Source organism: Pelodiscus sinensis, chromosome 1 (genome assembly GCF_052426305.1).
Source record: "Pelodiscus sinensis isolate ZL-2025 chromosome 1, ASM5242630v1, whole genome shotgun sequence".
NCBI lineage: Eukaryota > Metazoa > Chordata > Testudines > Trionychidae > Pelodiscus > Pelodiscus sinensis.
In genome coordinates, this window is record NC_143052.1 from 196353115 (window position 1) to 196376560 (window position 23446).

The 23446-nt window shown below is 41.6% G+C and overlaps 1 protein-coding gene across 2 annotated transcripts; it reads right to left on the reverse strand.

Annotated features, from left to right (window-relative positions):
• Nucleotides 1–7939: 7939 nt before the first annotated feature.
• SIK1 (salt inducible kinase 1) lies at nucleotides 7940–23444 on the reverse strand. Of its 2 annotated transcripts, none has more exons than XM_075912441.2 (14): nucleotides 23291–23444; nucleotides 22408–22631; nucleotides 21411–21527; nucleotides 19066–19129; nucleotides 18693–18854; nucleotides 18110–18234; nucleotides 17874–17997; nucleotides 16374–16597; nucleotides 15882–16031; nucleotides 15027–15149; nucleotides 14548–14770; nucleotides 13493–13768; nucleotides 12830–13061; nucleotides 7940–10750 (listed from the first exon to the last, which is right to left on the reverse strand). In XM_075912441.2, the coding sequence occupies exons 2-14, from the start codon at nucleotides 22558–22560 to the stop codon at nucleotides 10327–10329; spliced, it is 2397 nt and encodes a 798-aa protein (XP_075768556.1). In that variant the 5' UTR covers nucleotides 22561–22631; nucleotides 23291–23444; the 3' UTR covers nucleotides 7940–10326. The 2 variants fall into 2 exon arrangements, with proteins under 2 accessions (XP_075768556.1, XP_075768563.1); XM_075912448.2 differs by lacking the exon at nucleotides 23291–23444 and adding an exon at nucleotides 23063–23261.
• Between the last annotated feature and the right edge of the window lie 2 nt (nucleotides 23445–23446).

A 23446-nucleotide genomic window follows, 5' to 3' on the forward strand; every position in this document is an offset into this window, starting at 1 on the left:
TAAAAACCTCTAGGGATGGTGATTCCACCACCTCCCTAGGTAACCACCCTCCTAGTGAAATAATTTTTCCTAATATCCAATTTAGACCTCCCCCACTGTAACTTGGGACCATTGCTCCTTGTTCTGCCATCTGTTTCTACTGTGAACAGCCTCTCTCCATTCTCTTTGGAACCTCCCTTCAGGAAGTTGAAGGCTGCTATCAAATCCCCCCTCACTCTTCTCTTCTGCACACTAAACTAATCCAGATCCCTCAGCCGCTCCTCATAGGTCATGTGCTCCAGTCCCTAATCATTTTGGTTACCCTCCGCTGGACTCTCTCCAATACGTCCACATCGGACTAATGCGCTAAGTGACGCAAGATGGGATGAAGATGGACAGCCCTTGGTGGGAAAGAACAGGTTAGGAACTATTTAGAAAAGCTAAACATACACAAATCCATGGGTCCGGACTTAATGCATCCGGGGGTACTGAGGGAGTTGGCAAATTATCTTTGAAAAATCGTGGAGATTGGGAAAGATCCTGGATGACTGGAAAAAGGAAAATGTAGTGCCCATCTTCAAAAAAGGGAAGAAGGACATTCCAGGGAACTATAGGCCGGTCAGTCTTACCTCGGTTCCTGGAAAAATCATGGAAGAGATCCTTAAAGAATCTATTTTGAGTCACTTGGAAGAGAGGAAAGTGATTAGGAATAGTCAGCATGGATCCACATTCCCTTAACTTGATGGCAAGAATATTGTGGCAGACCGTATCAAAAGCCTTGCTAAAGTCAAGGTATATCACATCCACTGACTTTCCCATACCCACAGAGCAAGTTATCTCATCACAGAAGGCAATCAGGTTGGTCAGGCATGATTTGCCCTTTGTAAATCCATGTTGACTATTTCTGATCACTTTCCCCTCTTCCAAGTGCTTCAAAATTGATTCCTTGAGGATCCCATCCATTACTTTTCTGGGGACTGAGGTAAGGCTGACTGGTCTGTGGTTCCCTGGATTTTCCTTCTTCCCCTTTTTAAAGATGGGCACTACATTTGCCTTTTTCCTATCTTCTAGGATGAGTTCACTGTAGCTCAAAAGCTTGTTTTTCCTCACTCGCTAAAGTTGGTCTTGTAAAAAAGTACTACCTCGTTTCTCCCTACTTTTAAAAGGAAGCTAAGCCCATGCACTTCTTCCCTGCAGAATGGAACTGATTTCCATTGAAACTCTCAGTGGCGGGTGACCTAACCCAAATGACGCAGCTCCTCCCTATGAGCGATGCCAGCAAGAGGCAGCGGTTGTTGATGTCCAAAATAATTAACATGGTTTGTGACTAGAAATTGGATGTTTCCCCTCACCTTTCGTCCTTTTAAAATAATCTCACACACACACATCGTTTCCAATCTCTCAGGTGAAAAAAAAAAATCCATCAACTAAAACCCATTGCATTGAAGGGATGTTGAATCAGAGCAGAAAATCAAGGCTGCTGGGTCTCTGTTCTTTTGGTATCACAAAGGGAGCTACCAGTCTTCCAAGAGGGCAATTGTAAGTTTGGAAATATTAATTTTAATTAAAAAGTTGTGGACATTCTTTCACATACAATGAACCTGATTGCTGCAATATGTATGTCAATGCTGGCCTACTGGAAGTAGGATTGGTCCCACAGCAGTCCTGGTCAGGTATGCTAACAGTTGCTCTCCTGAGAAAAATAAGTATCTTCCTCTTAAAGATAAACTGCAAAGCTGAAATCAAAGCAGAGTTAAAGTCCTGAAATGCTAGCCGCGTTGCAGAAATCCCCTTCCGTGTCTAAATAACTTTAATTTACTTTATAAAAAATACTCTCCTCCATTGTAAAATCCGATGGAATGTCCTGGGTACTAAAGAAACCCCAGAAAGCATCCATCATTGACGTCATTCAGAGCAGGAATCTCATACATGATAATAGAGAAGACTGCAAATGATTAATTCATTCTTAGAAATCGTGGTCCTAGTACCTGTCTCCTGCACCAAACGTCACAAAAAGTGAAACTAGGCATCTCCCTCTATTCTTTATTTTCAGCTCTTCAGTCTTGAATTCTGACCCACTTCTCTTTCTTCTTTTAGACCAGGGCTGGGGATCCTTTTTTGGGTCGAGGGCCACTGACCCACAGAAAAATCAGTCGGGGGCTGCACACAAGTGAGAAGCAAAAAAGAAAAAACAAATGCTCACTGACATTGCCCCAACTGAGAAGCAGAAAGATGCTCTCCACATTCCCTTTGCACACTAGAGCCTGGGGGTCCCAGGCTAGTAGATTTTGTATGCTCCAGCCCTGTGGTGCGGGGGGGGGGGAGGTTGGAGCACCAGTGTGGGTTCCTCATTACTGTGGGGGAGCTCTGAGCCTCAGGGGCTAGAACCAAGCAAGCCAGGGACTGCATCTGGCCCCCAGGCCTTAGGTTCCCCAGCCCTGCTTTAGAGAAACAAGAGAACTAGTGCTTCCCCTCCCACCATCTTCATGTCAGACACACTTGACATACCACACTTTTAATAGATGCCAGTTTTCATGAGTAAATCCAAGGGCTTAAGAAGACATCAGCTAATCCCATCAAGGAGGTTGTTTCTCAACTTCTGCTCTCACATGAGAGTTTCTCATTTGTCCACATATCTTAGATGAACCATAAACTTCAAGAATGTAGCTATATCCAGACCATTTACAATAAAGATTGGGTAATTAAGAGCTACAGATATATACCACACCTCCTTGTATCAAGCCATTATGAAGATGTTGCCGAAACCCTATAAAACCACTTGAGCATCAAGCCCAAACATGTCAGATGGCAACTTTTTCTTCTCTGGGGCAGAAATATCCATCTTTTCACTTCCAAACTTAACAGTTAATTCTGTTTAGTTCCCATTAAAACCATTTTCCAAACTAAAGAAAGAATTGTAGGAAAGCTCCCTACAGTCACAGACAGTTTCACAAAAGGTTGAGTCAAACTTTAAGTAATTTAATTGAGACATGTTCTTGAGGTTGTTCACTTTCCATGAACATTTAAGGCCAAAATGTTAATGGAAAATGAATTTTTTAAAGCCATATGTAGAAGTATTGCTGCAAATCAAATTATAAAGGGACAGCAGAAGTACTTGCACAGTCATTGAATGAAAGAACGGGAAAAATACCATGAGATTTATCTGATCAGTCAAACCTAGGCAGTATGGCCCAAATTTGGATTATCACCGAATCAAAAGTAAAAAGTTCAAAAAGATCAAATAATTCCAATAAATGCAAGTATAATACTGTTTGCAGGTATTCCACAGGCTGGAAAAGGAAGATAAGATCAAATTGTTTGTTCCAATTTATTAAGCGCTACACATGTGCTTAATATTCTAGTTTTTGCAAGATGTTGAATATAAGTTGGGATTTTTTGCAAATATTGCAGGGCTTTTTGTGCTGTACATCGAAGCTCCCTCCCACCCCTGGAATAAATAAATGATCTTACACAATCAGATAAGTTATGTTTATGTTATTGTAACCCAAAGGCACAGAGATCACCAACAACAAGGTAAAGGAAAGTCTGCTGCACAGCCTTAGCAGAGACTCAGATGGCTTTTTGCTCGTGGGGTAAATCGCAGGTTTAATTCCTCCTGCTCTACACGATTATAAAAGGGAAATTAAAGAAGTCATGAGTGGGATAAACTATAAGCACTAGGTTGGAATTTGTGAAAACCCTGCCAGTTCCTCACTGGGAAAACATTCTCCTGGACACAACAAACACAGAAGTGGCAAAATGGCAGCATAGGACTTAAGATCAATAATAAAAAGTAAAGAGCCCTATGCATAATAGAAAAGATCCAGTGGACAAAATATCAAAATTGATTGCTTCAATAGTTGACGATGCAGAAGATTAAACATTACACCTTTGGGAATCATTTCAAAGCAGGGCCTCAAAGCACTGTAATACTGAACATAAATTGCCAGATCCCTATCCGTCATAAAGCTGTGTCATTCCACTTATTATAAATTCTCAGGACCAGTTCAACTGATGAAATAGGCTTTCCCACTTCACTACCATTGGACAGGTATCAACCTTAAGGCCACTGGATCAGCTCTTCAGTTGGAGTACATTGGTGTTAATACACCAAATCAGCACCAGATTGATGGCAATAAGTAGTAGTGAATTTCTCTTTGCCCTAAGTAGATACAGCACAGAGACCTGCATAAGCTAAGCTCTGCCCTTCACTGCCAATGTACGAGCAGCCACATTTTAGATAGACCCCTCTACCGGGATGAAACTTTGCTGCAGCTGATATGCACCTTCCAAACAACTTAGTGGTCCTGTACAAGCTACATGGCTCTTCCTCCTCAGTTCTCAGGGCAAAAGGAGTAATTTTCTGCCAATCCAAGGTAGAGTTTGCAGGACACAAACAAGAGTCAGTGCTGAGAGCTCACATTCCAAAAAAATCGCAAAACAAAATTCAAGAGACTCGATGGACAGAACACTTTGCTATGTAGCACAATTCAAGCAGTAATACTGGCTGTCTAGTTTCCCTTCCTAACATCATGGTCTTGTCTATCCAAAGCCCCACATTCCCTTGCTCTCCCTACTTCTCTGCCCTCTAAAATTCCTGTCCTCATCTCCTTGCCATTCACATTTCTGCTTCATCTGTTCCTGCACACACACACACACACCCATTCTCCTGCATCTAGTCTCTCTACTCCTTAACACTTCCTGTGCCTCCTGCCTGCATCACACATGGCAAGTAGAGAAAGCCGTCTTCATTAGATTCCATCCCATTAGAAACTATGGTGGATGGTACTGCTATTTAGTAGGGGCAGTCTCCTCTCCACCTGTGAATGCAGTCACGAGATGGCAGTTGTGTCAGCTGAGAGGAGACTGGCTTCAAGTTCACTACAAAATGACAGTTACGTAATGGTGTTCTTCATGATGCATGACTCATGTCCATTCAATGTAGGTGTGTGCACTCGCCCCATGCACCAATACCAGAAGATTTTCCCTTCTCCAGCACCACTTGGCTACGTCTACACTGGCACCCTTTTCCGGAAATGCTTAAAACGGAACAGTTTTCCGTTATAAGTATTTCTGGAAAAAGCGCGTCTACATTGTCAGGGTGCTTTTCCGGAAAAGCCAATCCGTGGCCAATCTAGACGCACTTTTCCGCAAAAAAGCCCCGATCGTCATTTTCGCAATCAGCGCTTTTTTGCGGAAAACACTACTATGCTGTCTACACTGGCCCTTTTCCGGAACAGTTTTGCAGAAAAAGGACTTTTGCCCAAACGGGAGCAGCATAGTATTTCTGGAAAAGCGGCTGATTTCTTACAGTAGATCGTCAGTGCTTTTCCGGAAATTCAAGGGGCCAATGTAGACAGCTGGCAAGTTATTCCAGAAAAGCGGCTGATTTTCCGGAATAAGTGGCCAGTGTAGACACAGCCCTTGAGTTTGAGTCTGAGGTTATGGAGCACCAGGCAAGAAGGCTAGGGTACATGCAGAAGAAAAAAAGGGGGTGGACGGATGTGGGGAACAAAGGTATGTGTTGTCCTTGAGCGCACTCAAAAGAGCATTTGGTTGTGGGCTTAGATCAAGTAGCACCTGCCTGAAAAGGAGACTGGGGCTACTTACTCGATCTCTGCTGAATTTTCCCATGATTGAGTCCTGATGGGAATGGGAAACCTAGGACTGGGACAGCTATTGTTTAATTTTTTTATTTGTGCAGGCCCAGAAACACATAAACCCAAAGTTTATATGCAACTTGGTGTCCATTTGTTGGGCAAACAGGTGTTCATGTGAAAGGGGAGGTCCTGGATTGCCTGCTGACCCTTTGTGGAGTGACCCAAGAGGAGCAACTAAAACACCCTCTGCATGGCGTCTGCCATCGCCATAGTATGGGTGACTGAATCCATTGCATTAGAAGCAATCTGCAGCACTAACCCAGTTGCTATGGCCCTTTCCTCTGCTAGAGCCCAGAACTCTTTCCTGCAGGGAGAGGGACACATTTTCCCATAACCTGCCTGTCTATAGTCCCTGGGGTGGGGGTGGCAGCCAGGGTGCTCTAGCTACATTCCCAAAGAACCCCCTGCCGCTCTGTGCTGCTGCCTCTCTATCAGAGGCAGCAGTGCAGGGTTGTAGCAATCCCTGTCCAGGGTGCAGTCTGAGCTCCCAGACCTGGCACAAGCCAGAACTGAGCCATGCTGCTTGCCCGCCCGGCTCCTAATACACGTTAAATGCAGAACAGCAGCAGGGGTAGGTCCCAAACCCGGTAAAAGCTGGGACTGAGCCACACTTCTGGCCAGCCTGCTAAAAAATTTTACTGACAGGGGGAAAGGAGGGGGGGGGGGAAAATGCATATAGTGTATAGCATTAACCTATAAGCTTTTGCTGATTGGTTAATCAGTTAATTGACTATACTATTAAATCCCTAGCCAAGACTGAACATTGGTTGCGTGCCAGAGCCAAGGCGGACTCCATCAAGAGAGCCCTCAAATGAATGTCCATCTCCTTTAGTGCGTGGTTGAAAGGACTTGCAAGGGGGGCACTTATTCACATGTGCCTGTCTTTTGCTCCCTAAATAGTCATTGTGCCAGTCACAAACTGCCATAGGCCTGTGGCAGCTAAGACAACTTAAAGCTGTGAAATTAGAATTATATTGTAAGAGAAAGATGAATAATACTGGAATAATTGAATACTGTTTGTCTCTGAACAGGAAAGAGATGATTATGTTTGTAGGTATGCAGCTCAGAATGAAGCCAGGTGTGCCTGGGATAACAGGAAAAGGAACATTAGGTGTTAGGCAGAAAGTAATTCAGGTAACCAGAGAGATATGGACAGGAGATTGATGTATGCTTGATGTGGAAAGGAAGATACTTGACTAGTCTCATACTAATCATGTGAAGTTTTGCCACCTTTTAATCTTAAATTAGATTTATACAGTCAAAAGAAAGCCAAGGGGTTTGAGCCTTGTATGGTACTCACATTTTCTGGGTGTATTAGCAGAGCCGTCTGACAAATCTGTGAGTCCTGTGTGTCTGACTTTGACAAAGCTTAGGGACCAGGGCATGTCCCAGCCCGAGGCAACATCCCTAAGGGACCTACACTAATCTAATAACACAGCTAACTAGAGGGAACAATTTACAGGGGGGGAAAAAAACTCCTCTGATCAACTAGGAAGACATATGTGCGCCACTCCAGGGGGTGCCGGAGTTGGTCCCCTACAGATAATGCTGAGGGATAATTTTCCAGCATTGGTGCATGTGGCGAGCACACACATGTACGTTGAATGGACATGAGCAAACACTCAAAAGAACTAAAGATGATAGATGCCTTTCCTAAGAAATGACCAGTTACAAGCAAGTCCCAGGTTTTCCTGAACATCTTTAAATAACCCTCAACTGGTCTTATTTATGACTTATTGTATTTAAAACACTGACTGAAAATTCAGAGGCAGACGTTAAATTCTCTGACAACTGTTAGTGCTCTAGTGAAGCACCAGTCTTTTTAAAGAATGATATACATTCCTAAATTAACTTCTCAAATTAAAATTTAAAGTTTAATATTGAAAGAGGAAAAGAAAGGGGGAAAAAAATGGAACTTCTACAATGCCAGACTCCTCTGTGCCCACTGTACCACCTTACTCTGCCAGACAGAATGCTTGTCTACTGCTAACAGAATCAAGCTTAACCATTTGCATTGCATAGGCCACTGCTGTCAGATACCATCACTTGATTACCAGAGACGTGGGCTGTATTCTGACATTACCTATGGCTAAAAGACTCAATTACCAGCCCTCTAAAACAACTTCCTCTTATATAGTAAGATACTAAAAATGCCAATAGTGTCCTATGGAAAATGCCAGTAATGTCCTATAGACTTAAGTTTTAAAGGAAGTCTAAACTCTACAAATCAAAATAAGTTGATACGTCAGAGCTTCTCAGACGAGCCCTGCAGGATCAAGTTATAATGCACAACACAAACGTATTTTAAAACATTTTTATTTAAATATTAAATAACACATCAATCATTTTGGTGTACATTTCTCATTTTAACATAAGAAATAAAATGATCTGTTGAGTCATGGTAAAAAATAAACTATACATCTTAATTAAACCAATCACATATAGTGTCTTTAAATAGCCTATTGCATTGCAGTCTGCAGAACAGCACTGTCAAGATATCTACAAAAACCAAAAAACATTAAAAGTGACCTCTTTCTGCTCCAGGAATAATTCCGAAGAGATTCTACAGCAACTGGAAAAAGGAAAAAAACAAACAAAAAACCCTATGAAAGTAAAGTGCTTGTCATTGCTTAGAATAGGAAACCAAAAAAGACTCTCTCTGTGGCCTTTGATCTATGGCATTAAAACAAATATTGAAAAGAAATAATGCTGTGTATTAAGTATGTGTGCTATCTCGTGGCAATGAAGGCAAAGTTGCTGCTTTATGATGAGCTGACTTCTTCTCTCCAGCCTCCCTCTGCCCCCCCCTTAAAAAAAAAGAACATTGCAAATGAGCACAAGACTTTGGTGTTTTCTCTGCTGCAAGGAACCAGTCAAAGATTCAATCAAAATAATTTTCCGGCACCTTGAAGCTTCCAGATCACATAGCAGCAGCAGCAGCAAGCTCGAGATATATCAATACAGACATGCAGATACGGTACACAGATAAACAGGTAATTCATGAAAAGCCACAGACATTGAGCCACATAACACCTTTACCCCTTTTTCTCAAACCAATTAACCTGGTTGATCTTTGGCTTTATAAAAGAAGTAGATTTGTTTTTAAAATGTGTAATACTGCAGGTTGCAAGAAGCCACGGTGACTCGAAGGCACCCTGTGTCACACTAGCTGGGTCCTTTAAGCATTTAGATAGTTTCGGTCTATTTTTCTGACAGTTGGATGCTAACTTTTGGCTAAGCTGGCTCACCTGCTACCAAAGCTGAACCACCCCCCACCCCACTAATTCATGTAGGAGACTGATCTATGCTCCCTTTTATGCCCATGAACTTCCACTGACATCAACATAAGTTACACTCTGTCAGAGAAACACAATAAAAGTATATTACAAAGTATAAAAATAAGTAGTGTATATACTGTTTTCTGCTTCCTATTATACACATTATACAGTAATAAAAACCATACATAAAAACACCTAATCAAAAAACCTCATTGATAATATGCCAAAAAAAGCCAAACCAAAAAAAAAAAAAAAACCCAAAACAAAACACCCAAAGATTGTGCTGTTTCACTCAGTTTTAATTGTTTTGTTCAGAAATAGCTGTACTCCTTTAGAGTAGAACTCTGTTTTAGCCTACTCCTTTTGTCTGTACAATTATAACCTTGATATTGCACGCTTCCCCAAGAATCAGTTCTTGCTGGACCCTGATAATGAAATGTGTAAAAACGTAATTAGCAGCAGAAATAAAATGTGCAGCACTAAGAAATATCCCTCAGGCAACATTAAAGGCAACATCTGGGAGGGAAGGGATTCTTTGAAACAAACAGTTCCACACCACAGCCTAATATTCCTATTTTCAATCCCAGTGCCTCTCCAGGAATACAGGGAAAACAATTTAACGTTCATTAAAAGATTCCTAGAGATGTACAACAAAAACAAAACAAAACAAGACATGACAATTTGGATCATGATATCAGGAGACAGAATTCCAAGAGGGATTAAAATTGCTTCTGTGCTAACAAGTAGAACCTTGTTTTTAACCTGTTCTAGATGATATATCAAGCAAGAAGTTCACAGTTTTCATTTAAAGCATAAGTGTTTTTAGGGAGGAGGTGTTGGTTCAACTAAACAAAAACAAATGGCAATGCTTCCATTTTTTTTTCCTTTCACCAATACATAATGTTACATGCCACTGGTTTTTTAAAGAGGTAATCAGCTTCACAAGCTCAAATGACTATTGTGAAAAAGGGAGGCTCTGGTCCCTTCTTTGAAAAGCCTCTCCCTGTTGTGTCACCACTACTGACAGCTGTTAGTCTTGCATAATAGCAGAGCTGTATTGGTCTGACTTTGAGTACAGTACCAAAGTGTTCTACCAGCCTTTCCTCGTCCCATCCCTACTCACCCCTCATTCACCCCTTCATTATTTTTCTTCAAAAAACATTTCAGTTTCTATTCATATTTGTTCAGTGCAAGAATAATAGAAGCCAAAAGACACATATTGCTTTGTTTCAGTCCTACAAGGTTAGCTTTCTGAACCAGGCAGCCTCTTCACATACTTCAAAATTTATTGCTTCTAAGAGTCACTCATCTACACACCACCAGCCATCCATATAACTAATGCTGTGGTACGATGGTGGAAGTCCTTTACAAAAATAAAAGAGGTGTATGAGCTACAACAGCAGGAGCTCTCATTTCACCAGAACAAATTTCCCCAGCTGGCTGGATGTGAGGTCCTCCATTTCACAATCCCCATTCTGCAAATTGGCAGCATCATAGCTTGGAGACTGCACAGAGAAATCCTGTTGCTGAGAGAAGCTGGTGGGTGTGATCGGAGAGATGTTGCTGCTGATGTACAGATGGGTATCTAGAAGATGAGCAGCTGAAGACACTGGTGAGACGCTGACTCCAAAGAGGTGAGGCTGGAGCAGCTGGGTGTTGCCACTAAATGCCAGCTCAAATGAGTTCTCCCTTTGTAGCTCTGACAGCAGAAGAGAGTTAGATGTTTTGTAAGTACCTGTACTGTCACGAGAGAGGATGCAGTGTGTTGCTGGCACCTGAGGGGGCTGGTGACACGTTGGCTGGATCAACTGGTGATGCTGTAACTGGAGCATTCTGAATAAGATTCAAGAGTGAAGGAAATTAATACTTCTTGATCACATTGTCCTAGATTCTTCCCTGTAGCACTTCCCCAATCACTGCTGATATTTCTGGTGCATTTAAAGCATTTTGAGCAACGGTTTAGTAAAATTAGATACAAATGATGATGTTCTTTGGAAGTTACAATAGCAGAATTAGGTCACAATTTGGCCTACTATGAATATACACATTTAAGTGACTAAGGACTGTGCTACATTTGTGAACTGTAACTCTACCAAACTACAAGCCCCTATCTCTATGCCACAGGAAAGTTGCAGTTGCAGGAAGGGGAAAGAATCTTTTCCCCAAATAAAACAAAAAGCTCTGACAGGCAGAAGTAGGATGTTTTGCCCTTCCCATATGTGTGGTTTTTTATGTGACGATCTTAAAGCCTCAGGCTGCGTCTAGATTGGCATGATTTTCCGGAAATGCTTTTAACGGAAAAGTTTTCTGTTAAAATCATTTTCGGAAAAGAGCGTCTAGATTGGCACGGACACTTTTCCGCAAAAGCACTTTTTGCGGAAAAGCATCCGTGCCAATCTAGACGCGCTTTTCCACAAAAAAGCCCTGATTGCCATTTTCACGATCGGGACTTTTTTGAGGAAAACAAATCTGAGCTGTCTACACTGGCCCTTTTGCACAAAAGATCTGCGCAAAAGGAACTTTTGCCTGAATGGGAGCAGAATAGTATTTCCGCAAGAAGCACTGATTTCTTACAGTAGGAAGTCAGTGCTTTTGCAGAAATTCAAGCAGCCAGTGTAGACAGCTGGCAAGTTTTTCCAGAAAAACTGGCCTGATTTTCCGGAAAAACTGGCCTGATTTTCCGGAAAAACTGGCCAGTCTAGACACAGCCTCAGTGTTCCTGTGAAATATGTAGGTCGCTATTGTACTCATTTCACAAATGCATAAGCAGAGTTACAGAGAAGTAAAGTAGCTTGTCTGCTCTCACAGGGCACGAGTCAAGAAGTCCAAACCCTCAACCTCTTTCTCAAACCAAAAATGAGGTACTACAAACAGAGACTCTCTCTCTGAAGAGTGTAATGGGTCGGAGTGGCTGCCCACTGACCCGGAGGGGGGAGGAGCCCCTCCCTGAACGTTGGTGGGCAGCACCTGGCCCTAGCAACCCGGAAGCCTCTGCTGCACTCCCAAGAGAGGAGCTGAACCTGGAGAAGCTGAGGACTGGCCTGAGCTGCTGGGCCCATTACTAGAGGACTGCCCAGAAAGTTTGTTTACCTGGCTGGAGGACTCCAAACCATGGTACCCAGATGACCTGCTCTGGACACAAGTACAGCCCAAGGGAAGTAATGGAAGCAGCCCGGGAATACCTGGCCCGTTTACCAGAAAGTCAGTGCGTTGCAGTACGGATCCCCGCTGACCCAGCAGCCGACTGCTCTGCTGCTGCTAGGGCCCTGGGTTGGGACACAGTGGAGTGAGAGGGCCTGCGTTCCCCCGCCACCCCACTTGTGGGTGGCAGTCTCCCCTCTTGGCTGTTCTCGTGCAGCGGCCTGAGCCCCACTTGAGCAAGGGGACCCAGCTGGGGTTGCTGCAAACGGGCCTTGAACTACTGATGTCTGTTTGCCTGCTGCCCCGCCCTGAACCAGGACTCGGACTTATAAACTGCCTCTTTGCAGTCCGTCCGTCCCCTCCTCCCCAACCAGGGCCCAGGTTTATAAACTGCCTCTCTGCAGCCCTGCCCTGATCCAGGGCTTGGGCATACAAACTGTTTTTCCTGCCACCCACATGGTACTAGGGCCTTGTACAAACTGTTTAGTTGCTGGCTGCCCCTCCCTGAAGTAGGGTTGGGCCTGAAAACAGACCTTGGGGTATATTGTCGCCCTGCCCAGAACAAGGGCTGGCCTGTAAGGACTTTTTATTATAGACGGTGTGTCAGGGGAGTGGGTTGGAGTGGCCACCCACTGACCCCGAGGGGGAGGAGCACCTCCCTGAGCCCCACTGGGCTACACAGAGGAGGCTCCCTGCAGATTATAACATCCTTACTAACAGAGAGCATGTTACTGCCTGATTCTCGTCTCTATGCTGAGCATGTTCTCTCACCTCTGCTGTTGCAGCACCTCCTCTAGCAGGCTGCGGCCCTCTCTGCTGCCTCCTCCATTGCTGTACATGCACGTGTTCTGCTGAGAATGCTGGAAAGGGCTCATACCACTGCGTGCTGCTCTAGCGGATGATGACTGGCACACCTGGCGAGCAAAGCCCTTGATTTTGTTCAGGCCAAGGAAACCTTTGGCTCTAGCATTCTTTCGTAACTGTTGTCTAAATGCCTTCAAGCCTGGAAGTGAGAAAAATATATATATTTTTATTGACCATTAGCATTTTGCCTGGATGCCCATCTGGCTCCTTTCCTTCGTCAGAGATCAGCAATTCCTGAACTCTCTGGGTAACCATACTAGTTTGAGACTCCAGGTGAAACAGACACTTCATATACAACTGCACACCCTGTTGTCAGAAATAAAGCTTATGCACTTGCAAGACTGTAGACTGGGGCACATACAACTAAACTGGAGGTGAGTAATAGCAGTATAAAGCATTTGGGAATGGCTAGTCTAGCTGACTTATATGAAGTCACGTTCTAAGGTGGTATCATGATGGACACTAAAGAAAGACCTCAGATCAATAAGACAGAGTAAGCTTCCCAAAATATTACCCTGTGACACTAATTCAACAAGTGTACAAATGACTGTACAGCAAGAAAGGAAATACCTTGAGTTAATGAGGTATCAGATGCACGTCTTCCTTCCTGGAAGCTGACAGGCAGCAGAGAAGCACCTCCCATGCAGCCCTGGGCTTGCAGCCCTGGAGTGTCAGATTGGGAAATCAGAAATGGTGATGTCATCCTGGCTGTGGCTGGGTTACCAGTCATTACTTGATCTGTCAAACAGCTGGTTAGAGCCACTGAGTTGTTGTTTGAAGATGAAGTGAGACAGCTGTCTGAACTAGTTCCTTCTGTGGGGCTTGTTGAAGAGGAAATGACTATGCCTACAGATGAAGGGGAGAAGGGGAAGAGAGAACATTTCCAAAATGAGTACAGGAAGAAACAAAGTTGCCATCAGATCAGTCTGACCACCTACAATGCAATCATACAGAACCTGCGATCGTCAGAAGTCTCAGACAACAAAAGAACAGCAACTCATGTTGTACTAAGACATGATTCCATCAAGGGTTGCTGAGGTCATAAATAACCTGAGTTCAGTGCTCATTTGCTGTCTAGGGTGTACCCTCAATGTAGAATTCGGTTCCTTGAAATCTGCCCTTATATTATGTGCTATTTGGCTCTAGAGCCCTAACATGGATTTCTGATTTTTTAATTGCACAACAAGGCTCTCTCCTGGTCCAGCTAAGTCAATGGCAACATTTCTATTGCTTTCAATAGAGGAAGGATCCTACTTGCTTTATTAGGTTGTACTGAGGTGGAGGGGTGTTTTTTTCTTTAGATCATATCCTCCATTTCTCTTTAAATATGTAACCAATTTTAAAAAAAAAACTAGTAATAGCTGGGGTCACTCCCAAGTAATACAACTGGGCAATAAAATGTAATTTCTAGGCTAGTTTTCAGAATCCATGTTATTTAAATAAAAAAAATACCCAATGAGTGAACATTGCAGACCATTTGCTACTGATGTTCTCTACCCTAAGTCAGAATGGTGGTGAAAATTGCAATAACTGATATTGCTGTATGCCATCTTCTATGGGAGCAATCATCCTACTCCACCCCTCACAGCCCATATCTCAGAGATTTTCCTCTCTTCAGGACTTACATGGAGGAGTACACTGATAGAAATGAGTAGTGACTTCAGCCAGCGTGTGCCTTCTGCTGGTGTTGCCAGGAAGGTGAAGAGGGTTGTAGGCCTTGATTTCCTCCTCCAAGTCTCTCTCTTGCCGCACTTCCTCATTAATGGTGGTTTCTAGTAAACTGTTGGGAGAGATGGAGCGATTCCTGAAGAGACCACTGAAGTTGGGATCCACAGGAAAGAATACTGGCTACAAAAACATAAGAATACAGGAAATAAGTGAAAAGCAACGTATTTGTTTTTGCAAAAAAAATCTCATTTTTAAGGGCTTTGAAAAGCCTCTCACAGTGCCTTTATTAAGCATATTGTGATAAAAGGGCCTTAACATTGTATTTCTTAAATATTTAAATATGGAGGGGCAGAAGCAATAAATATACTTTTAGCCTTTGACACTTCAAATTGATAGAAGAAAAGCAAGTGGGTGATATTTAGCTGAGAGCACCAACCTGTAATGGATTGTTCATGTCACATTCCATGTCCGCCTGCAAGGATGACTGAATCAGGTTCTGAGGTTGATGGTAAAGCAGAGACGATCTCAGGGATTCACTCGCAAGGCTGTCTTGAGGCATCTGAAGGCAAAAAGATTTAGAGAAGGCATCTTATGAACTGCAATTCATAACCTCAAACTTTGTTTGCATATGGAGTTTCTAAAGCATCTTCCTCCCAAGCTACTCAAAGCACTTGACAAATATTAAATTTACCCTCACATCACACATGTACACAGGAACCCATGAAATTCCCCTTCACAGGAAAAGGAAAAAATGAAATAGAGAGATTAAGAAAACTGCCTGACGTGACATAAGTCTGTAGCAAGCACAGAATAGAACCCAGATCTTCTGTCGTCAGTTCTGAATCTTAATCACCTCACAGTAGATTCCCCCTTTTTTTGGGTAAAAAAAAAAAAAAGGGAAGAAAAAATAAAATCTGAAGGAAGTGGCAGTGGCAAGGAATCGGAGGCAGTTTAATTGCTGTACTTCTAAAAAGAGTGTATTTCAGTGAGAAGCCTGATCACTTGGCAAACTATTAAGAGTGGAAACAAACTGTTCTTTGGAACATAAACTAGTGCCAATTATTAGGAAATGGGCCATTAGTATTCAATCAAGCACCAAAGGCCTCCTCCTGAAAAATGGAATATTGTACCCTCTAGCCTGAGGACAAAGATTAAGTTTGACTCAGAGGACCCCTATCGCTTTCCCATAACATTATGAGCAGCAGAGTCTGCTAAATAAAGTAAACGGTACAGCAAGGCACAGAAGAATAAAAGCAGATATGACTTGATATTAGATAATTCACCTTCTTACCTCAGCATTACTGAGCTCAGAGCTCCTTGGTCTTTGCTGACGGCTGGTCACTGGACGATTGGACAATTGGTTGTTACGGTACTCCTTGAGGCGCTCCAGGAGAAGGTAATAAATTGCAGCAAAATGGTTGTAGCTGCTGTTCTGTAGAGACTGGAGGATATTAAAGGATTCTTGAGATACAGATAAATCAACTTAAAGAACTCAAAAAACCAACATGAAATCAGAACTTAATGGCATTTGTGTCCAGTAATTTATAAATCAGTAAAAATGTATTCATGGAGTTATACTGAATCCAAGTTAATCTTTGATCAGGTATGCATTTTATATTTATTATACAAAATCTTTTAAAACTAGAAAAAAAAGCAGCTAACGTCTTCCTAAGAAATTGATTTTCATGCAAAGTGTTATCTAATCATTGGTACTTGATTAGTCACTGAGCAAGTGTCTAAGAGATAAGCACCTCTCACACTAGCAGGACAAAGCAGGGCTCACCTCAATTGTTCTCCGCCTATCGATCCCAAGAGTCTGCATGATCCCGAGAACTTGCTCATTGTAATCACCCAGGTTAGAGTTGTAGTTATGCATGGAAAAGGACAAAGACTGCTGCTTCTGGAGAGAAGGGTCTGCTTGCATCCATTTGTGCTGCTTTATCTGGGCAATCGTTATTCGTTTAGTTGGATCCACAACTAGCATCCGTCGGATTAGTATTTCACAGTCTGGACCAAACAGAAAATGCCTTTAACAAGTGATAAAAATATAAGCCAGCCACACCTAAGAGGCTATTAATTATTTTACTGCTGCACTCAAGCACTAAAATGTCTCTTCAGCAGCATTATGTCAGACCAGTTTTGAGTGCAATTCTATGGATGTTGCATCTACTTACAGTAAGTTTGAATGTGGAGCATAGTCTGTCACCTAAACACCATAGTGTTTCGATATTAGCCCTTACTTGTATGTAATCAGCTTTGATCATTTTGTTAGAATTGGATCAGGTAAAGGATGCTTTTAAGGCCTAGTCCTTAACACTAGGGAGGAAAAAAAAAAAATACAAAAATCTAGTTGACCTATTTTTAAATCCAAATGATCACAGTACTACCAATACCCTTTAATTTCTCTTTTCACAAGATGGTTCAAGAAACAGCTTATTGTTTTACTGTCCTTGATCACATATTCTGAATTTTAAAATATACCACTTGTGTATAATTAAAATATTTTGAGAACTACACTGACCTAGGATTACAGCCCAATATCATAATGTTATTTAAAAAACAAAAACAAAAACCCTCATTTTCCCAAGAAGGGTGTGAATTAACCATTTTTTTAAAATCTATACTGATAATCTAAGAAATAAAAAGTGTTGAATCCTTTAGATATATTCAAATGTGTAAGGGTACTGGACTTGATGACCTCTCGAGGTTCCTTCCAGTTCTTGTGTTCTATGATTCTACACAGCAGGGCTAAAGTCGAATTAAGCTACACAACTTCAGCTATGTCAATTGCGTAGCTTAAGTCAAAACTGCTTAATTCAGCTTTTGGCTCTGTCTACATAGCAGGAAGTCGAAGGAAGAACACTTTTCCTTCAACTTCCCTTAATCCTCGTCAAATGAGGATTACCAGGAGTAGAAGTCCTCCAACTCGACATTACTTTGAAATAAAGGCTTGTACTGTAGATGTGCACTATGTTATTTTGGAATAACATCAGTTATTCTGAAATAATGCTGCTGTGTAGACATACCCTAACAGATCCCAGGAAAGAAAGTGCTACCGTATGCTGCGAGTACACCACTAATGAAACGCTGCTGAGAGCCTAAGAAAGTGAAAGTGCAATGAGTGGTCGCAAAATATTCCCATCTGTATCTTTTCAGGGGATTGACAAAGGCAGAATCTAACAGATGGAGAAGAAGAAAACTGATTCCTTCACAAAAAACCCAAATTACCAATCAGCCCCTGTCTGTAGCCCCTTTTCTGTAGTTAAGGTTCCAGGAAATGCACCTTGGGACATGAAGTAGGGGATGCGGAATCGTCCCTCCAGCACTCTTTGTCTCAGAGTTGGTAAATTGGGTCCATCAAAAGGGAGAGAGCCACAAACGAGGACATAAAGCACCACGCCAAGGCTCTGTCAACAGAAGACAGCACAGATGAAAGAAACTGGAGTAGAGTGAGCAATCATGAAAGCCCAGAGACTTTAATGATCAATAAAATGTGAACACTGTAGACACAAAACTTACCCATATATCAAGATGAGGTCCTTCATATTCCTTGCCTTCAAAAACCTCAGGGGCTGCATAAGGGGGGCTTCCACACCAAGTGGAGAGGGGTTCTCCTGATTTGTAGAAATTTCCAAATCCAAAGTCTGAAGTAAAGATAGAGTCTGAGTGAGACTTAATTAAATTCCAGGTTAACATTTCAAAACCAGAGAAGAGGAAGGAAAGCAGAATTAGTTGTCTACATGATAGAGTAATGCACAGTATAGTTCCCTAGTGCATTTAGGGGAATTTTATCATGCACCAGCAGGGTTTACATGAACCAATTAGTGTGCCACATGTTAGTGCACTTAAATCATATCCCTGTAGCGTGCTTTATCCCACCATGTACACAAGCCCTTGACTCATGAAAGTTCAACTTAACCTAGGTTTTTGCAATAAGAGGATATATTCAGAAGAAAGTATCATCAGTATATGCTTCTATACAGCAGTTTCTAAAAGTTATTTTATCACACATTTACAGAAGCATCTTGTTTTAAGATTACAGCAATTGGATTTTATTTCCTGCTTTATATTTTAGCAAGGGTAACAACATAAATGTTCTCACCAGCTAATTTGATATTCATGCTAGCGTCTAACAAAAGATTCTCAGTTTTGAGATCCCTGTGCACTATGTGATGGCTGTGACAATATTCCACTGCAGAAAGGATCTGCCAAAACTTCTTTCGAGCCTCACTCTCACTCAAGTGTCCGCTGGAAGTCAAATGATCTGTAATACACAAACACACACCAAAAAAAATATATGAACAAGAAGTAACACTGGAAGAAGCTGCATTTACTACTTGATATTCTGACACATAACTCTAGACTTCTGGGAAACCTTTAATGCTATGTCAAAAACATATCTTATTACCCAATTTGAGTGCCAAGTAGGGTTTTCTAAATCTAAGTAAGCATTAATTATTTCAGTGAGAACTTACCAAACATTTCTCCATTTTTTGCAAACTCAGTAACAATGTACAGCATATCCTTTGTCTCCATCACCTGTCAAGACAAAAGTTGAGATGATACAATTTCAGAGATCTACTTTTATTTTTTTCATAAAAAAGCATATGTCCTAAATCTAGAACCTCTCGGTGCAATTATTTACAGCAACTGTAGATAAAGGCCTTTATGCCTGCTTTGCGGTATTCCTTTTGCATACAGAGCTATTCAGAAAGATAATGAATTAATGCTTGCATATCTAACACACACAATCATTTGCTTCCTACATACTTTTTTCTCCCTCAAACGTCTATGAAATGATTTATGAAATATTTCACAAGCTTTAATTAACAAGTTATTGTAATTTAAGCAAAACAGAATTATTCGGTAATCAATTTTGATCACTCAAGGAGATTTTATATTAAAAAACAGATTGCCAGAATTCAAGGACTTTCTGTTAAAAAGGCTAGCAGGTACTAAGATCATTAGAACAGATATTTACAGTAAGAAAACAGTGAACGTGTTATATCAAATACCTCAATCCCACTTGGTATCAGAAACAAATTAGCTTGCAGTGTGACAGCTCTGCAAAGCAAAGCTTGCTGTTTGAGAAAACTGTGTTGCTTGATGCCCATTAACAGCAAGCGCCAGTCCTAGCTAAAAGTTCATTTACTGAGCTAGTACTGATTTACTTTTAAATATTTGTTACTGGCTTTTATAAAATAGATTATAAACTAGCCAAAATGATTATTTTTTGGAAGAACACAAGCATACAACCCCCATAAAGTATTCAACACATTTGTTTTTAAGTCACTGGGACATTTTTCCTTTGTGTTTCAAATTTTAACATGACCTATTTACCAAGAATGGTTCTTCAATGAGAACTGTATTTTCAGCTGTTTTTTGAAAAGGATATATGTCAAAGAGAGGGAAGGGAGCTCTCATCTCCCCCTGCCTCTCTCTGACACATCATGCACAAATGAAAACAAAAAGGGAGCAAAGGAAGAGAGGTTTACAATTTTCAAAAACTGAAGGGAAGAAGTTTAAGTGTTCTGGGAAAGGTGCCATGTGGATGAAAGTTAGATGTTGGCATTGAAACACACAAAAACCCCAATATCAAACACTAGTATGTCATCTAATTCCACCCCTACTTCTAAAATACTGACAAATAGGTACAATATAAGTTACAACAACGAAGAGGAAAAAAAATCAGTTGGGAAGTTAAACTTTGTGTCATTTGTCCAGTTAAATAATTTGATTCAACAAGGTGGAATTTAAGCTATTTTTTAGAGCTTTGAAATAGAGGTGAAAATTGTATCATTTAACTCGAGAAAAATCAACAAAGATTATTGTTAACAGTTATGTATCTTAAATAATCCTACAAACAAAGAGTGATGTCAGACATGAATACCAATTAATTTTGTAATGGTTACTCATATAAATATTGAATATTCCATGGATGTTAAGGTAATTAAAAAACAATGGTTTTCACTTGAGCATTTACCTTACTGGCCCTTCTACTTTAGGTATTAAATGACCTCTACAATAACAAAAACTAGGTAAAGATCCAAAGTGATAATAGTGTTTTCACATTGCCATTTTAGATCTGCTGCTGTATTTCTTAATCCATCTTTTACCTTATCTCCCTGACCTGAAATTGTGATACTACATCTTCTTAAATCCACATGGTACCATTTAAGACGATTAGGAGGAACTTACACCCAAATGCCAATTAGATCAAACATTTAGCATCAGCAGTGATCCCATTTTCTGTACAGCACACTCGTCTGTTCTTACACTTAATATTTATTGGAACAAGAACTCAAGTAAAACTTAGACAATTACACAAAATAAAGTGTAGAAGATGGTGGAAGTTCTGTTTTATCTTACAAGAGCTTAACTGTATAAGTTAACTATAAGTTTGCAAGTAAGAGTATTTCTATGGCTTCTAAAAACTGAAAACGCATTGGAATCACAGAGAAAAATCAGTTCCTTAGAAATACAAAACAGTCAGTTCCATCAATTTCAAGATCAATTCCATTCAAGCCAAAACTAACAGTCAATTATGACTCTTTCCACTACAATTACTTAAAATTAAAAAAACAAAACCACAACCCAATACACTACTCAGTCTAATCATACAATAAACCAAAGAGAACAAAGAAAAAGACCTTAAATACAATGCTTATTGTATTTGTTTAAATACTTCAAAAAGTACAATGTGAATTCTCTCCTTGCACTTGTGATTTAGAACCATGTGCAAGATAAGATCATTAGCAACCAAAGCCCTGGTATGTAAGTACAGTTAACATGAATGCAGACATCAGAACTGATCTCTTACCTGATACAGCTTGATAATGTGGGGATGGTTCAAAAGCTTCATTATCTGAACCTCTCTATAAATTTTCTCCAGGTTACTTGGATCTAATCTTGTTTTGTCTATAATCTTTATTGCAACCTATAAATTAAAACAAATCCAGACATTTATAAAATATGTACTGATGCTGCTGACTTTAAAAAGAATAAACTTAAACATCACATAGTCTGGTAGCACTTTAAAGACTAACAAAACTCTCCATGTTTTGTTAGTCTTTAAAGTGCTACCAGACTATTTGTTTTTTAAGTTTATCCTATACAGACTAACTCGGCTACCCCTCTGAAGCTTTCAAAAGAATGTGACTTCTGCCATACTCAATATATTTTAATTTATCTAGTTCACAAAAAAAGGTTACAAATAAAGTAATGAATCGAACTATAGTTCTGATTTCTGCAAAGTATCTATTAAGTCACCTAGTCGATACCCATTAGTGCAGGATCACCCCCCTCCCCAGAATTTTATCACATATTACAAGTTTAGTTTGTAAACCAATCAATAAGAAAACTCTTACTCATATCGATTTAAAAAGGCAAAATTCTTAGTATTTTTAAAAATAAAGATTGTATGCTTTCTTCCTACACAAACTGCTTTAAATTTGCCTAACTGTAGCTTCTCTAAAAAAATCCACATAAGGGTTATATAATTACATTGAAGTGTTAATACAGTTTGCCAATATTTTTTTCATAAATTGACTTGTTTTTATTTTACATCAACTGTATTATTACACCACCAAGGAACAAAAAAACCTCTCACCTATAGTTCTAGCAATTATCGCTATTACACTTAGATCAACAAGCTTGATTATAGCTTGTATAGTAGACAACTAGACCACTGTCTTACTGTATGTCAGTTTATTTCACCACATTTGTGAAGACAAAAAGAAAAAACCTTACTCAGAAAGTTTCATGCCCTTTAAAATTTGGTTTCCTATATGAAACTACAGAGTAGATTCCACACCCACCTGCGTTTTGGTTACTCTGTGCCTGGCCAGCTTTACTACTGCAAAATTGCCTTTTCCCAAGGTCCTCTCAATATCATAAAATCCAACCCGGAGAGGCCTTCGCTGGGTTTGATTTGGAGTGGGGACAGAGGTATAATCTGACATGATCACCATGGCTTAGATTTTGGTAGGCAACAATCAGTATTTAGAAGGTATGCATAAGCGCTCTTCTTTCAGCCTTGCACCTGTGTGAAGACAGGATAGACACTGATCAATCAAAGGGACCTTTTGCTTTTCCTTTCAAGAGGAAAGAAAGACAATAACCCTGATCAGATCTTAAAGGTTTCAGGGCAACAAAGGATCTTTAAATGATGCAGGGTGGAAAGCGCCGAAAGAGCCAGGCAGACGGCATGCAACCCAACTTCTTGAAGACATTCACCAACTTTCCCCAGCGCCTCGCTCAGAAGCGGAGGTAGGTTAAGAAATGTCCCGAGAGACTTTTCCCTAGCAAATGCCGGGTATTAGCGACTCAGGGCAAAGAGCAATTCATAAAGCAATGCACAGCCACGCGCTTTCCCGGCCCCTGGGACCCCAGCCCTCCTCCACCCGCTTTGACTCGGCGGGGCGCCCCAGTCCTTGCAAGCAGGGCAGGGGCCCGCCAGGTGTCCTGGCTTACCGGGAACGCTCCCAGCACGCGGAGCGGGGCCCGCCCCTGCTTTTCCCGCACTTGCTCTCCGCTCCCCGAGCCGCCGCCAGCCGAGCCCCCGGCCGCGCAGAGCAGCAGCAGCGACCCCCCAGCAGCGGGGAACGGAGGCTGCGGAGAGGAGCGCGCGGCGCCAGGCTCTGCCCGCCGCAGCCTCGCGCGGCTCTGCCCGGGCGCCCCTTCTCGCGCCGCGCCGGCTACCTGCGCGCGGGACTTCCCCACTCCCCGGCTCGCGCCGTGCTCCTGCTCCAGCGGCTCTCTGCGCGCGCTCTGGGCTTGCTGCTGGGGGCAGAGGAGCACGCGGCATCCTCCCTCCCCTTCTCCCGCCTACTTCCCTCCCTCCTCCTCCCCCCCCCC

Coding starts and splice junctions, on each gene's coding strand:
- SIK1 (XM_075912441.2), bottom strand. CDS start 22,560: ATGGTGATCATGTCAGATTATACCTCTGTCCCCACTCCAAATCAAACC. Junction 21,528..22,407: donor ACAGAGTAACCAAAACGCAG/GTGGGTGTGGAA, acceptor TTTAATTTATAG/GTTGCAATAAAGATTATAGA. Junction 13,062..13,492: donor TGATACCTCATTAACTCAAG/GTATTTCCTTTC, acceptor TCTCACTTCCAG/GCTTGAAGGCATTTAGACAA.